Raw genomic sequence first — 17,089 nt, forward strand, 5'->3', positions numbered from 1 at the left:
CGAGAAAGGTGAAGGAACTAAAATCTTTTCACACAACATACTTCAAAAGCGAAAGCCGCGACCAGGTGAGTCACGTCATCGCTCATGAGGCCGGCCGTAAGCGGGTACTGTTCGGATTATGATTCAATTCAGTGCAAGTCATCAGAGTAAACTTGGGTAATGACAAAAAAATGTACATATTTATTTTGTGTTGTACAATATTGGCTCATGCGGTTATTCAAGGTACATCAACATATATTGTACATAAAGAATGTTTTGCATTTTTGTTGTTGGAAGATCATTTTGACTTGGTCATTTATTAAGTAGCTCACATGCTGAAAAAGTGTGAGCACCCCTGGTCTAAGATTATCTTAAATAAACTTAAAATAATCACTATATGCATCCCTGTTTGATGAGCTGCCTGCAAAAGGCACCTTCCTGTTCAATCCAACAGCGGAAATAAACAAAACATTGTTGTTGTTTTTTTTGTCAGTGATTTTGCAACGTTCCTCACAAATGCAAGAATTTGCTGGTTTTATCTCACTCTTCAGCAGCAGTTGAATAAACATCTGCTTTAAAAGAAAATTATAAAGAATATGAAAACATCCTCCACACTGTGGCTTCTTTATAAAAGGGTTTCCCATAATGCACTTCTCTAATTCTTCCTATCCTTCCTGCACTCGCATCCCTTCATCAATGCATGATAGTAACCTTGTATCTCCCAGGTCCAGTGACTCTACAGAATCTACTACAGGTTCCCTAGGGGGCATGGCTTAACAACAACAACAACAACAACAAAAACAACAACAGCAACAATAATAACAACAACAAAACAACAACAGCAACAATAATAATAATAATAATAATAAGAAGAAGAAGAAGAAGAAGAGGAGAAAGAAGAAGAAGAAGAAGAAGAAGAAGAAGAAGAAGAAGAAGAAGAAGAAGAACAACAACAACAACAATAATAATAATAAGAAGAAGAAGAAGAAGAAGAAGAAGAAGAAGAAGAAAAAGAAAAAGAACAACAACAACAATAGTAACACTAACAACAACAACAATAATAATAATAATAATTATTATTATTATTATTATTATTATTAATAATAATAATAATAATAATAATAATAATAATAATAATAATAATAATAATGATAATAATAATTAGTATTATCATTATTGTTGTTGTTGTTGTTATTATTATTATTATTATTATCATAACAATTGTAACAACAACAACAATAATAATAATAATAATAATAATAATAATAATAATAGTAAATTCTTCTCCTTTCGGCTATTCCCTTCAGGGGTTGCCACAGCAAATTAACCTTCTACATGTAACCCCATTCTCTCTATCCTCCTCTCTCACACCAGCTAACTTCATATCTCTTCCTCTAGACCTCCTGCCTGGCATTTCCGACCCAAGCATCCGTCTACAAATATATTCACTACCTCTTTACATGACCAAACCACTCAATCTGGCTTCTCAGACCTCTCCAAAACATCAAACATGTGCTGTCCCTCTGATGGACTCATTTCTGATCCTATCCATTGATCCTCGTCACTCCCAAAGAGAACCTCAACATCTACATCTCTGATATATAAACATATATATATTTATATATACTAAATATGTGCTTGTTTTAAAAATAAAACAAGTCACAAAGTGGTAAGAATATAAGGCAAAAGTGACCGGGCAGCTGCTGTCACAAAGAATAAGCCGCTTTAAACCGATGTGTTTTGAGTTGTGATTTGAAATGCCAGGAATTAATCGATGTTTTTCCACGGCGGCGTCTCATTTGTTTTTCAAATATTAAAGCTATTATTAAATCATATCAGCTATCACCCTGTAACTGTCTGAGCTATTATTACCTCCAGACACGTGTGTTGGGATTCAGCAATGTATGAGCATAATCTGACTGGACTCAACTAAAATTCTACAAATGTAAGATAAGAATTCAGGAGAGCTGGACACAATGTTAAAAGGAAACATAAAAAAACGTATTTATTTGACTCTCTCTTTCTATCTGTCTTCTCACCCTTTTCTGAGCTGAATGTAAACATTTCAGCCCGATGTTGACTCATCTATCACCGTCAGATTCTTTTAAGAATAAGAATAAGAATAAGAACAACTTTATTTCTCCCGAAGGAAATTGTTGTGCCAGAGTTTCAAGTAAAACATAACAATAATAAATAATAGTAGGAAGGAGGAGAATAAGAAACACAAATAAAACCATAAAGTGTCAAAGTCAAGGCTATAAAGTGTTTTAAGGTCTTAAAAAGTACAAAGATTTGAATATTCCCTTCGGAGGAAGGAAGAGGAATTAAAAAGTCTGATAGCCTCAGGTAGGAAAGACCTCCTGTGACGTTCAGTGGAGCTTAAAAATAAGTTATCTGTAAATAACCACCTGAAATGTGTTATTATTTTAGGTAAATGGTTTGATTGTGTTTTCCGAATTTGATATTTTATTTTGGTAAGAGGATTTTATTTTCTTACTTCCGCCGGAAAAACGGTTGTATTGCGAGAGCGCTAACCAGAGAAAGTTACGGCATCCTCTATGTGAAGTTTTATTTTTCTACTTTTGATATGAACCATTAATAGGGCACAAGCTTTTACGGTGGTTGTCGTTTTTTACGTTTTGTTTTCAATGGTTGCAAATAAAACTTTAAAACTACACCAGCAGTCAAGATCAGTGCCGCCAAAAATTACGGGGATCATTACATTATTGGTCTTATGAAACCATCGACTTGTCCCCACAGATGTTCCCTCCCCACACTATCTTCTAAAAACAATGAGAAAACAATTGTCTAAATCCTCTCTCGTATCCGTTCGAGTCGTATCAACGCTCCCGTGTTTTGCTCTCTCACCTTGTGGAAGAGGATGGACATGACGAAGAAGTCGAGCAGGAAGCTCTCAGAGGCGCGAGGGCAGTCGAAGTGGAAAAAGACGAGTGTGAAGAGCAGGGTGAGGAACTGGAAGCTGGGGTCGCAAAAGGACGAGCGCAGAAGCTTCAGGCCGGCTACGGTTGTCAGGAGGACGTCGCAACTGCGGACGGACAAAGACCTGTCAGACAGCAGCATATCAAATGATTAACGGGGGGTCGGGCTTTGTCTGGACACTCACTGGATTCCTAGTTTCTTGCGGTGGCTGAGGGCGAAGCCGTCGTTAGTGAGCGCGCTCAGTATGATAGCCGGGTACACCACGTATTTCTCGAAGCACAGGAGTCCCACGTACAGTCGCTCGAACCACATCAGCACGGCGTCCTCTTCAAGATGGAACAAACAAACAATGAGAGCAGCGGTTCAGTACAGATGCTAGCTTTTGATGCAGTTAGGGTCTTAAAAGCTACACAGAGGGGCGAGGTTTTAATAGATTTAATTTTCCCTCTGGCTTTCGACAGCGTGCACGAACACAATGTGAATTTTAATCGTTCCGCAGCGAGCGAAGCCAGACAGCTGGAAATGTTTTGTGTTGAATGAATAATTCAATCAAGTGCTCAAAGTTTTCTGAGTGCACATCTCGACGCAGCGGAGGAGGTTACGTGCATCTGGGGGTCACGCACGGGGTGGCCTGGGCTCGGTACATAAAAATTCGGGCTCGGCGAACCACACCGGGGGTCATAAGTGCCTCCAGAGGACTTGTGAACGCTCCGACCGACTTCGATTTTGTGCTCATCTTAATGTGTTGCCGAAATCACAGGTATTGTTGAAATTTGCAGACACATCCTTAGAGCAAGGCTACAAATGTCATTTTACCAGCAAAACTGTATAATAGATATGGGTGAAACATGTACCAGCTATAAACATCAGTAATGGTATTGTATCGTATCTTAATATTAGCCATTATAGTTTTTGGTCTGTGCTCTTTGGTTAGCATCTAGATCACCGATAGGTTTACGTGCATCATTGCCGAGCGACTCGTCACGACAAATAAATCCGTCCCGACCTCTCGGTTCAAACTGGTGATACTCCTTGGTCTTGAGTACGGGATGGGAGATCCAAAGCCACGGGTGGTGCTTCCTCAGCTGCGGTATAAGGTAGTGGGTCACGAATCCAACCGTCCCGGCCAGCGCGTACAGCACGATGGTCACGAATGGCTGGCGGAGGTACATGACGGGAAACGTTCGGCATTATTGTTACGTGAAGACCGAGGAATCGGAGGTTTTCGGGCGGAGGGGGAAAAAGAAATGGTTGTTTCACCTTGAGGGACAGAAACACAGTGCTGGCGGTGATGGCGAAGGTTAGGATGTAGGCAACAGAGCAGACTATCACGTCCGACAGCAGGATCTCCCTCTGCAGTGCAAAGGAGGGAAGGGATCGCAATTATTTACAGCCCCCGACAGGCTGACAACACAACTACCCGTCCGCCCGACTCACATAAGTGCGTGATTATTTATGTCTACGGCCATAAATAATGTCAAAGGGATGTTCCAGAAGATTCGTAGCTAGGGAGCAGTTGAGGAGATCCGTGTCACTTATTAATATTCTTTTCTCCGATGCATAAATGCTTAAATTACTGATAGCAAATGTTTGCAAGCAGCATTTGGTCTACAGATATCGTCTCAGCGGGATGCGGCGTCATTGAGAATTAATTGGTATAGTCACGAGGGGGCGGGGGACAAAGTGAGCGCTGCTGCAAGGCAAAGAAAATTAAAGTTAAAATAACGATCAAGGGATTACGATTATTCAAATGTTTGTTTACGCATGTCAGATACACTTTGTACATAGCGGCTAGGAGCCCAAACCATTAACAATAATTGGGTTATTATTAAATCTGACAAACAGTTTGCCTTTTCTCTGGGTCTCTGTGATTATTGAAGTGACTTTGTTTATCGGAATCAGCTGGATGGAAGTAAAAAGTGCGGTTCACTAATCTGGATACACAGCTCGCCCACTGCTTTACAAAAACTATCAAAATACAAAAACTACAAACTGGTGTTTCCACTCAATTTAATTGATTACAAAATAAGTAATGGCTTGTATTGTGCATTTACGAAATGCAGTGACCCCAGTAGACCTCGAAAACGGTTTTAGTATCTGTAGGGACTGAGGACTTGGCCAGCCATCTGAAACAAATATAGAGTAGATACAAATGAACACTTCATTAGAGCGATGCGTCCCTGCAGACAAGTATCTAGACGGGCACTTTTTAATTGGAGATGGGCAGCTGCCAGGCTGAAGCTTCTGCCAGTGATATCAATCCCCGGCCAATACTGGACGCATTTCAACAGTTGCTTCCCGAAATAATGATTTCGACCCCCGAACATTAAAATAGCTTCAACGTAGGCATCGTCTGAATCGTCTACGTAATGTTTCGCCGATTGCACCTTACCATGGAATTCTGAAGTTTCTTCGGCAGCGGGTCTTTTATTGCCGTTTCTTCGTCCTCCTCTTCCTCGTTCTCCACCAAGGCAGGCATTATCTTCGACTTGATCAGAGATCTTGAAATAAAATGTGACATTAGAAAATACAATGTCTAAATGTATCCAGCACTTATCCATTTGTTTTATATATATTCTATGCAGTCTATTTTTTTCCATTCTTTGTTGCGAATAAAGCATAATTATAATTTTAACACTTATTTTACTTCTTTTTCAGTATGCACAGTGTTTCTTTAAGTAGCTCCCATTATTATTTAAATATAGTATGTTTCTAGCACTCCATCCATCTATATCTATCTATCTATCTATCTATCTATCTATCTATCTATCTATCTATCTATCTATCTATCTATCATCTATCTATCTATCTATCTATCTATCTATCTATCTATCTATCTATCTATCTATCTATCTATCTATCTATCCATCTATCTATCTATCCATCCATCCATCCATCCATCCATCCATCCATCCATCCATCCATCCATCCATCCATCCATCCATCCATCCATCTATCTATCTATCTATCTATCTATCTATCTATCTATCTATCTATCTATCCATCCATCCATCCATCCATCCATCCATCCATCCATCCATCCATCTATCCATCCATCCATCCATCCATCTATCTATCTATTTATCCATCTATCTACTTTCTTACATATCAATCTATCGTGTTTTGGTTTGTTTGGTTGTTCGTTTGTTTGTCGGTTGGTTAGTTGGTTGGTCGGTTGGTTGGTTCAGTAAGAAAATGAATGAAGGGAGAAGAACCTGATGTATAGTGTACAAATATGTACAGCATGCTTGATATTGCGCGTTGTTTTTGAACAAAGTACAGAAATATCTAATTGTGACTTTCATGGTCAGTGCGATACAGGGGCTGATCAAAGGGTAAGTCACTGAAACTCACAGCAGCACAGACGGGTCACTGCTCTGCCGACTGAGATGGTAGGAGAAGACCACCAGAAGGCCACAGAAACCGGAGAACAAGGCCGGGGTGTGTTGCTCATCCCAGGGCTCCTGCAAGAACACAAACAAAACCCCATGCACACTGACGTGAATGCGAATGCGTACTTTTGTACTTGAATTCTTTCGCTGTCAAAACCGCCCTTTTTTTTCTCCTCGACTTCTTTCTTGCGTTCATCCCTTTAAAGGACGAATAACACCATTTTGCTGCAGCTTTACTCATCTCCATTATTAAAACTTCCTGGCTGAGGGCTATTTATAAAAAGCCTTCTATTCCTGCAGCCCTGGAGGATGACCAGATTCAGAGAGCAGATAACACCTACTCCCAACTCACCGGGCTGTGATAGGTTCGGTTTTAGCGGAGCATCCATTAAATTTCTACCTTGAGAGCTCCAAAGCAGAAGCCATAGAGCAGAGACAGAGCCACCAGACTGCGCAAGATGCTGTAGACTGCAGAGATGAGACTCGTCGCAGCTAATGCACGGAAAGCAGAGAAGAGAGGGGAATGCAGAAACTAGCATTAAAAAATATTAGGATAAAACGCGAACATTTACTAAATCTGTAGAGATGTCCCCAAAACAATTCTTTTGATGTTAAGAAAAACTATCTATAAATAAAAATCAAAGAAAAAAAGTGATAAAATATCCTTTTTATTTATTCCAGACTTCAATTCAGTGGTGTTAGAACTGCTTTAAAATCAATACAGATAAGCATAGCATCTGCTAGCTCAGCTAATGAAGGTTAGCATTCACGACATTTTAACACATAATCAGGGATTCAAATACAAAGATGAATTTACAAACCTGTCCCACCAAAAAAGTGCATGTCGATCTGCTCCAACAGGTAGATGGTGAAGGTGTTGATTTGAGGGAAAAGTCCCACCAGGAAAGTGATGGGGAAGCAATGTGTGAAACCTGTTCGAGCCGCGGATGAAGAATATCGGGTGAAAATATAAGCGCAAACAGAAATGGATCCGACGTGTATTATCCAACATGTTCCTTCGCCTCTCCTCGGACTTCCTCCCTACCTACTAGCAGGTTCCTCAAGAACCCCAGCGCATCGTGGCAGACGATGGTGACTCCGTACAGGGTGGAGACGGGCAGGTCCTTCCTCCTCAGCAGCTGCTCCAGCAGCCAGATCAACGCGCAGAAGATGCAGAAGTAGGCAGCGCGGCTGTAGGCCACCAACTGATTGTGACCCTGCCGTCCCGCACACAAATACACACTCAGGTCAGGTCGGGCTTCACCTTACTTCAACATAAGACATACTGTAGTTCAATCAGTAATTTAACATCTTATGTCATTTAAAATGGGCATATTCTGGTCGGGAGGCAAATAATTTACGACATCGGAAAAGTATTGTGTCTTTGTTTTGTGTAATATTCACTAGAGCATCCTGATTACAACCGCTAAGAAATAACATGATAGTAAAGTTGCAGAAAATACGGGGGCTAGCAACTTGCTGGTGCAAGACATGTATGCACGATGTGAGACAGTGGTGAGGTGTGCGGGAGGTGTGATAGAGAAGTTCAAGGTGGAGGTGGGACTACATCAGGGGTCAGTTATGAGCCTCTTCTTGTTTACAGTGGTGATGAACAGGCTAAAAGATGAGGTTAGACGAGAATCTCCACGGATGATGTTTGCAGATGACATGGTGATCTCTAGTGAGTGCAGGGAACTGGTGGGCAAAAGTCTGTGGAATGAAGGTTACCTGCAGTAAGGCAGAATACATGTGTGAGACTGAGAGGGACCCAAGCTGAGCAGTGAGGGCACAAGGAGTGGAGATAAAGAAGGTGGGGGGTTTTAAGTACTTAAGGTCAACAGTCCAGAGCAATGGAGAGTGTGGAAAAGAGGTGAAGAAACAGATTCAATCAGGTTGGAATGGATGGAGAAAAGTGTTAGGGTTAATGTGTGATAAAAGATTGTCAGCCAGAATATAAGGAAAGGTATGCAAGACAATGGTGAGACCAGTGATTATTTCTGCTTTGGAGACATTGGCGTTGAGGGGGAAATGGTAAGCAGAGCTGGGGACAGCAGAGATGAAATGTTGAGGTTCTCTTTGGGAGTGATGAGGATGGAGAGGATCAGGAAGGACAGAACATGTTAGATATTCTGGAGATAAGGTCAGAGAAGCAAGGCTGAGATGTTTAGGTCATGTACAGAGGCGGTGAATATATTGGTAGACGGATGTTGGGGTTGGAATTGCCAGGCAGGAGGAACACCAAAGAGAAGATTGTGTCTTTTAATTTCAAAATAATAAATTTGTCAGAGGGGTTTCCCTTGGTGTTCTGTAAACAAGTCAGTTTGAAGTTATTTCAAACTTCGTTTTTTAAGGAACGTTTGCGTCCTGACTCTGCGATCGAGCGGCGGGGGGTCGAGTAAACTACTCACATGCGTGGGTGAGGCTGCATCCGGCTGGACACTCTGGAAAAACAAATGCAGGAGACGGATGCTGAGTCCAGAAGAAAGCGTAGTGAGAAGAATGAAAGCTTGAAATAAAAAAGATTAATCGGAAGGGGAAGGCCTGAAGTCACCTTTACTTTGGTTATGGCTTCATATATAATTTACTATGAATCCTCGAGCACAGCAGATGCTCAGTTCGCTTCTTTGATTGATTTTCAAGAAATGACTGAACAATAAAAAGGGAAAGACCTTAATATCAGAACAAAATAAGAAAATTATAACAAGAAAATTATCAGAAAAGTATTACTTAATTAGGAGCAACAGAATTATTGAAATCATTTCTCACTTTTGAAGTTATATTTTTAATTTTAAGAATGATTTTTCTTTTTTAAAACCAGATTTCAGTTGAAAAAAAGGAAGTCTTGGATAAAATAATTCAATTTCTTTCTCATATCACACAACCCCGACATACGGGGACCTACGAGACTCTTGCCTTGAACAGAAACAGAATTGTCTTTTTCACCTTCAATAAAGAGTACTGACAGCTGGCGATGACCAGGCAGAACTGAAAGACCCAGAAGTCTTTGAAGCAGCCATCGTTGAGGAGCACAAACCCGAGGAAGGAGACCAGGAAGGCCATAAAAACCGCAACCAGATTCTCCAGGATATCCTGGTTTCTGCAAAACAAAGAGCACGATCAGATATGCAGTAGCCCGAACGACGGTTGCGGTGTCTGTTACACCTGTAATTCTGCTTTCAGCCACCAGGGGGTTCAGTCAGGCCCCTGGACCGAAACTATTTAACTATTATTATGATCCGCGTTAGTATTTGAATGTCTTTTTATATCAATAATAATAAAAATAATTATAATAATAATAGTAATGGGACTAGCGATCAGTCCAACATGTACCCTGTCTCTCGCCCGATGACAGCTGGGATAGGCCCCAGCATCCGCCGCCACCCTGTGTGCAGGATGAGCGGAAGAAGATGGATGGATAATAATAATGATGATGATGATGATGATGACAAAAATAATAACTTATGATATATAATCATAGCTAATATATCTATGGATATATACATATATGCATAAGTGTGCATATTTACAAATATAATATAATATAATATAATATAATATAATATGATACTTACTTATTTATATATATATATACATAAATAATTAGTATTTCATATTAATTTTGAAGGCGCCTTTCTGGACACCTAAGGATACAGTACAGACATAATGCATAGTACATAATAATAATAAAAGAAATCATCCTAAAAATGTCTACACTTTAAATGTGCTTGTTCACAGTCATGGAAATACTAAAACTAATACCATACCAAAAATTGTTTTTTTTCTAATTGTCTTGGTGGATGACATGTTTGAATTTTACTTCTTACAAATTCCATTACATTTTTCCCCCCAAATTCCCCTTGCGGCTAAACCCTTAGAGAGGGAGATTTAACTCTTGTGTTTAAGGAGAAAGTTTAAAAAAGAAATAGGCTCACCTTAAAGAGCACAGGCTGGAAGGTGTGTTATGTCTACAACGTGTATGTGTGTATGTACAGTATATGTGTGTGTGTGTGTGTGTGTGTGTGTGTGTGTGTGTGTGTGTGTGTGTGTGAGAGTGATTGTGTGTGCGTTTACCTGTCCAATAAGGCAAGCAGGGTCAGTCGGTCATATAAAATGTTGATCCACTTTCCGGGAAGCAGTTTGAGCTTGTAGTAAATCTTCCTGGTGGGTTTCTCCTGCGTGGAGGTGTCTGACGACTCGTCTAGAGAGTCCACCTCCTGAGACACACACACACACACACACACACACACACACACACACACACACACACACACACACACACACACACACACAGGCGGAAAAAAAAACACACATTTCATCAGCGCACTTGATTCAGAAAAAGAGGAGATGCTTAGTGGACATATCTTGCGTTTCCAGTCAATTGCTCAGCGAGAGGAACGTTTCTGTCGAGTTTTCAATATATTAGCACAAATGCCATTCTCTACTTTGACCATGGAGACAATAACAGACAGCTTTTGTATATTAAAGCAAAAACTGACATCTCCATCAAATCTGTCGGTTCTCGCCAAAACAATCTGAATGGATAAAATTTTTTTTTTTTTTTTTAAATGTAATATTTACTTTGGCATCTTATGAATCATCAGGAAACATCACATGGGAGGACAAGCAAACGCTATTTTCCCTCTATTATTCCTCAAGACAGCGGAAGGTGAGGCTTCCCTGGTTGGGCTAGCGACTAAGCGGATTTCTTTTCTCCGGTTTCCTTCCAAAATCCAAAAAACATAAACTGTCCAGTCATTTTGAACAAGAGGCTGAATGGTTATATGTCTTTATATGACGTGAGTGGTTGTATTTCTCTACATGACATAAGAAAGGGAGAGAGAATAGTTGCATGTCTCTAAATATAAAGGCTGAATGGACGTCTCATTTGCGCAACGGTCTTCGGCAGATGATCGATCGGGACGGGAAGCGGGGCCGCATTAGGATGGCGATGAACGGATGATCACCTGAAAGATCTCAGGATGCGTCCGTCTTGGGCGCAGCCTGTGCGAGGGGATGATCCGTCGCTGGAAAGGACAGTCGGCGTGAGCGCCCGCCAGGCCATCCTGACATTCGGAGTTGGAGGAAGTCGACAGCAGATCACTGGATGCGGAACGCACACAGTGAGATTGATGTCAATACACAGTGGCAATCGCAGAAGAAATGTGATAAGGCAGGAAGAGATAAGTTAAGAAAATTAGATGAAGAGGAAGAAAATGAGACCACATGTTGCCGGTGATCAGCTCGGCTCCCAGCGGCAGATTGAGGGCTCTCTCTGCGTACAGCTTCCGGGGCCTGTCTCCTGGCAGGACACATAAAGTACATCTGTGAGGATAAAACATTTCTTAAAATGTACGGGAAATAGGGAGAATCGTAACTCGCCATCAACCCTGGAGATGGTTGAAGTGCAGAAACAGAGCAGGCCAAAGTGCAGAAAAATCAAAATGTTTTTTAAATGTAACTATAATGTTATCTATTGAAGCACTGATGGGTCCAATCGTGCATTTCAAAAATCAGATAAAAATTCATTTGTAAAAAAAAAAAAATTTTACAGAAACACTTTTGATTTTTTATTATAATCATATAGTAAATATACTGCTCAAAAAAATAAAGGGAACACTTGAACAACACAATGTAACTCCAAGTCAATCACACTTCTGTGAAATCATAGTGTCCACTCAGGAAGCAACACAGATTCATTTTGACTTGTTTTAAGGACATTACATCAAAGTTGGATCAGCCTGGAGTGTGTTTTTGCACTTTAATTTTGAGTGTGATTCCTAATCCAGACCTCCATGGGTTAATACATTTGATTTCCATTGATCATTTTTGTGTGATTTTGTTGTCAGCACATTCAACAGCGTAAAGAGCAAAGTATTTCATAAGAATATTTCATTCATTTAGATCTAGGATGTGTTTTTTAAGTGTTCTCTTTATTTTTTTGAGCAGTGTAGATATTGCATATATGATAAATGTGTATCATTTTTCAGTAAAGCTGCAGGTAGAGTTTCTCCTATTTTGGTGCAAAAGATCATGATATTCTCTGACGGAGACAAAAAAGCGCTAAGCTGTTGTAGCATCAGCTGCATAAAAATCCAAATGCTCGCTTACTGTGCACAGTATGGAAGGTGTAGGCATCTTCTTTGTTGGTAGCCTCTGGTCTGCAGATGACCTGCAGCATGGAGCTCTCTGACTGAGAGGTCTGAGAGGGCAGAGAGTCGTAGTCTGGGTCCTTCTCTCTGTCCGTCTGAGGACTGGAGACAGAAAATGAGTACTAACAAGGAGAGCCTGGTATACATTTTATTTTAATTTGAATCAAAACATGCAACCGGGATCGCAAACCTGTCCGGGGAGACAATAGGGATGTGAGAGGGCAGTATAGCCTGTTGTGTCCCTGTAGCCAGGCTGGTGGGAGGTTTGGGTCTCTCTGTTTTGCTGTCAGAGTTGGTTTCCGTCTTGGTTTCGTCCGGCTTCGAAATCGTACTCGCGGGCTCTGCAAACGGCGGTATCGAAATTTGAGACAGAGCAGAAGGGGATTTGATTATAATTTACAACAATTCACGTTTTCCCAGCCTGGCATCGGTCGGCAGATTTGGTTTGGTCGCCACGGTGATGGTCGATCTTCTCCTCCGTATCTGATTTGCCTGTTTTTGTCAGATGATTCACAGCCTGGCGCCCACAACATGACAGCGATAGACTTTCTGGTGTGCCAGAAAATTCTTCCATTTGTTTGAATGATAGTGCGAAGGGGTTAAAGATGGTCAAAACCCGATGAATCGAACAGAGAAATGTCAATCAATTCAACAATGTTGAATCAATATATATATAACTTTTTGATCATTTTTTTAAATTATTTCACACCCAGTGATTGAGAGGAGTTTTGGAGTTTTTTAAGGACAAAGTCAGTTTGAAAAGGATATCTGTTCGTGGGTCGCCACAGCCAATCATCTGCCTCCGTCTAACCCCATTCCCTGCATCCTCTTCTCACAATAACTAACATCATGTCCTCCTTCCCTCCATCCATATATTTCCTTTCTGGTCTTCCTTCAGGCCTCCTGCCTGGCGGTTCCAAGCCCGGCAGATCCTCACCACCCCTCGCTGTCCACGTCCGAACCATCTCAATCTTCTAATGTGCTCTCCCCTCTGTCGGACTCATTCCTGACCCTATCCATCCTCAGCATCTAAACAAGACATCATGGCTGTTCTCGCCACCGTCTTGTGCACTTTTCCCTTCATTTTGGGAGTCTGAAAAAGACGGTGAATAGAATACGGTACTGAAAGTAGCACGGTATAATAGCCGCTAAAATGCCGGTTATATCTGAAGAACAGAAGATTGGCCGAGCAGTCTCTGTAGCTTGTGTACCAATGCTAGCAGAGCCAAAATAACCACAAAAGACTTCAACCAATACAAACTGTACAAATTAAAGAGGGAGGGAAACAAACCCTGTTGCAGGCATTCACCTTCCACTGATGGTCTCTCTTCCGCTTTGGGCCTGGCAACCTTATCTTCCTGGGCACTCGGACCTCCTCCTCTGGAGCTGAGGGACTCCAGCAGGGAAACGAACTCCAGGAAGTTTGATTCGTTGGGAATCTGGCCCTCCTTCGCCTCAAGATCGGACTTGGAGCTGGTCATGGTGGTCTGACGGAGAGAGAGATTTTTGTATTCGCGCGGAAGGGTTTCATCGAAACCGAGACGGCGTGAGCATACCGTGTTGTGGTTACGATCCGAGAGCAGCACGGCGTCTTTCCCGCTGTCCATGCTCAACCCGCGGATGTGAGTCCTTCCCCCCGGCCCGTAGCGACCCAGAGCCGGCGGCAGACGCAGGAAACCCTGCGGATCCACATTCGAATCCAGGGGGTCCGTGTCATCGTGGTGGGAGTGAACATCGATTCCAGATGAGCTGTTGTCGTTGGTCAGCTGCGGGCTCGGTGTGCCGTCATGGATCGACGTCGTCCCGAGATGTTCCCCGTCCTGTCCCGGACATTCCAGGGTGGTCGATTCCGAATTGATCGTCTCCCTGCACAGGTGAAACTCTTCGTTTTGGCTGGTCGTCCGTTGTTGCGTCAGTGTGGGGTCGTCTTCCGAGGCGCCACCGTCTTCTCCGGGCTCCTCCTCTTGTTTCTCCTCCTCGGGGGAGTCAAAGGTGATGACAGGTATCTTGATATGACACTCGCCCGCGTCCTTTTGGGCCTGACACACATACACACATATCACCAATCTAACTTTCTTCAAGCGGAGGAAGCTTTTGCAAGCTGCGATTAAAATCGAAAGCCGAGAAATGGAGTTTAAGCATTTCACCGATTGTTTATTAGTTGCAAAGCCTAAACGCTGCCAACGGGGACGAAAGGGTGCCAAACATGGATGCCCATCGGCAAATGCGCGACGGTACCTGCGCGTTCTCCAGGAGGCTCTGCTTCACGCTCTCCTCCAGCTGAGCTGCGGTCTGGGGGTCGCAGCTCATGGTGATGATTATCTTGACCGTGTCCCTGTCATCCAGGCGAGCGGACGCCGGCGACGGCCCGGAGTTGTCCACCAGGACCACCTCGATTTCATCCGAGCAGTACGTCTCCTCCACCTGCTCAACCTGAAAAAACAACGCAGGAAACACTCGTCACATTCAAGCCTTCGGAATCTAGTCGTATTTATATTCGGTGGATTTACCTGGACGGTAGGTTCTGGGATGTCGATTGAGTCATGCTGGCAGTCCTGAGGGGTTTCCAATGAGTTATTGTTGGCATCAGAAGGCTCTTTACGATCCTCACTCTCATCTTCGCTCCCCTTGGAGGGAGGAAGACCTTCATCTGTTGTTTCTCTGTCTGCGGTCTCTTTATCGTTGCTCTCTTTCTCCCACTCAGTTCTTTCCTGCTCTGCCGTTACTATTTCCCTTTCCATTAGTTCTCTGTCCATTCCGGTTCGGGAGGTCTGACCGTCCGCCTTCTCTTTCACGGCTCCGCCGTCAAGTCTTTCCGCGTCCATTTTCCCCATCCCGTTAACAGATCCGGGCCTGGTCTCTTCTGCGTCAGCGCGGGAGGGGGGCCTCTGCTGGGCCCGCAGCAGGGGGGCCGCCTGGTCGGGGTTGGGGGAGGAGAGGTCATCTGGGGATGGGTCTGGGCTCGGCTGCGGGGATCTGTCCGCCGGCCTGTCTTCCGGAGGGGCCTCTACCTGCCCTGGAGTCAGAGTAGACACACCTGTGACTGGCTGGGGGTAATGCTAAAAAGTTACACATTAATCATATGAATAAATCAAAACATGTGAACTCTTACATTACTGTATTTATTTAAGTACATTAATTATCGCCATTCAATGTAACAACATGCTGTTTACCAAGTGGATGGTTGCATATGTTGTATATTTTTATATTCGATACGTGAGCATCATCCGTCCACCTGAGTGCTGCTTATCCTGCGCTCAGGGTCGCGGGGGATGCTGGAGTAGGAAGCCCCTTATTACAGGTTGCATTAGCGGATTGAAATGCAAAATAAATGCAAGAAGCAGCGTAAGAAATACTTTGCGCAGACAGGAAATAAGTAACATCTGTTTGTAAGGTCAGGAGTTCCTTCTAATACATCTGTCTAATCCTTTCGGCGTCATTCAATTCGCTGCCATTAATATTGTCTCGTTTCGGCCTCAGTAGCGTCATCCCTGCACAACCGTAGCCTAGTAAACAAAAACATACATCAAGCTCAATCGAAACGCTTCGACTTTGAATAAAATAAAATAAGGCTCTATGAGTTGTATCAAATAAAGAAGTTAAAACGTTTGGTTAAGTATGTGTACTCGGCTGATGCATTGCACCACTTATTCCCCTCTTTAAGCCGACTGCGAAGAGGGACCGAACTGGACTCTGTGGACTCACTCTTGCAAATCAAAGTCCAAACCATGCACAATTCTGCATCGCTCTAGCCTACCGTACCTGAGTAGACCGCACAAAAAACTAATTTTTCACCAAAGGATAGTCAGCCCTATGCATTTTACATCATATCAACCAAAATCAGAAGCTCAGATCAACCTCGGCCTCTTAGCTTTTCTTTTTCCTCACACACAAATAAGAGACTCCCTTCTGGGAGGCTGAGGAGTGTGATCCCCCTGTAGCTGGAACACACCCTCCAATCCCCCTTTTTAAACAGGGGGATCATCACCTGTCGGCCAGTCCAGCAGCACTGGCCCTACAGCATCCAGAGAAACCCAGGGTGGACCTCATCCACCCCCAGGGCCTCCCTACCGAAGAACTCTTTGACTGCTTCAGCAACTTCAGCCCCAGAAATAGGTGTGTCTACTCCAGAGTCCCCTGGCTCTGTTTCCTCATTGGAAGTTGTTTCATTGGGGTTGAGAAGGTCTTGGAAGTATTTCTGCCACCGATCTACAACGTCTTGAGTTGAGGTCAGCGGCAACCCTTCCCCCTCCCAAGCCACCGGATGGTGGACCAGAATCTCCTTAACGCCCACCGGAAGTCGTTTTCCATGGTTTCCCCGAACTCCTACCACGCCCAATTTTTTCTCACAGCAACGACCGAAGCCGCATGCCTCTTGGCCTGTTGTTACCTAACTTCTGCCTCTGGAACCCCACAGGCCAGAAAGGCCCGGTAACTCCTTCAGTTTGACGGCATCCCTTGCTGCTGGAGTCCACCAGCGGGTTCGAGGGTTGCCGCTAGCCTCGACCGCCATTCTGCCACCTCAACAATGGAAGCACGGAACATGGCCCATTTGGACTAAATATCCCCCGCCTCCCTCGGGACATGGTTGTAGTTCTTCCGGAGGTGGTAGTTGAAACTCCTTCTGGC

At 43.2% G+C, this 17,089-nt stretch overlaps 1 protein-coding gene across 5 annotated transcripts in view; it reads right to left on the reverse strand.

The window, feature by feature from the left end:
* Positions 1 to 17,089, reverse strand: part of pcnx2 (pecanex 2) — a 38,709-nt gene that overhangs the window by 17,430 nt on the left and 4,190 nt on the right. The window contains exons 5-24 of one of the 5 annotated variants that reach the window (XM_086172335.1): positions 14,971 to 15,476; positions 14,699 to 14,893; positions 14,017 to 14,499; positions 13,770 to 13,947; positions 12,651 to 12,801; positions 12,420 to 12,562; positions 11,535 to 11,610; positions 11,276 to 11,411; positions 10,383 to 10,525; positions 9,255 to 9,408; positions 8,720 to 8,752; positions 7,357 to 7,528; positions 7,133 to 7,243; positions 6,712 to 6,803; positions 6,274 to 6,383; positions 5,312 to 5,420; positions 4,180 to 4,272; positions 3,926 to 4,076; positions 3,104 to 3,245; positions 2,848 to 3,025 (exon numbers count right to left, since the gene is read on the reverse strand). In XM_086172335.1, the coding sequence (XP_086028461.1) occupies positions 2,848 to 3,025; positions 3,104 to 3,245; positions 3,926 to 4,076; positions 4,180 to 4,272; positions 5,312 to 5,420; positions 6,274 to 6,383; positions 6,712 to 6,803; positions 7,133 to 7,243; positions 7,357 to 7,528; positions 8,720 to 8,752; positions 9,255 to 9,408; positions 10,383 to 10,525; positions 11,276 to 11,411; positions 11,535 to 11,610; positions 12,420 to 12,562; positions 12,651 to 12,801; positions 13,770 to 13,947; positions 14,017 to 14,499; positions 14,699 to 14,893; positions 14,971 to 15,476 (3,356 nt within the window). Of the gene's footprint in view, positions 1 to 2,847; positions 3,026 to 3,103; positions 3,246 to 3,925; positions 4,077 to 4,179; positions 4,273 to 5,311; positions 5,421 to 6,273; positions 6,384 to 6,711; positions 6,804 to 7,132; positions 7,244 to 7,356; positions 7,529 to 8,719; positions 8,753 to 9,254; positions 9,409 to 10,382; positions 10,526 to 11,275; positions 11,412 to 11,531; positions 11,611 to 12,419; positions 12,563 to 12,650; positions 12,802 to 13,751; positions 14,500 to 14,698; positions 14,894 to 14,970; positions 15,477 to 17,089 lie in introns of all 5 variants that reach the window. The other 4 variants (XM_086172325.1, XM_086172316.1, XM_086172307.1 and 1 more) reach the window with 4 other exon arrangements.

This window comes from Fistularia commersonii, chromosome 2 (genome assembly GCF_037954325.1).
Source record: "Fistularia commersonii isolate RoL2024-O1a breed Wild chromosome 2, RoL_Fcom_v1.0, whole genome shotgun sequence".
Classification (NCBI taxonomy): Eukaryota; Metazoa; Chordata; class Actinopteri; order Syngnathiformes; family Fistulariidae; genus Fistularia; species Fistularia commersonii.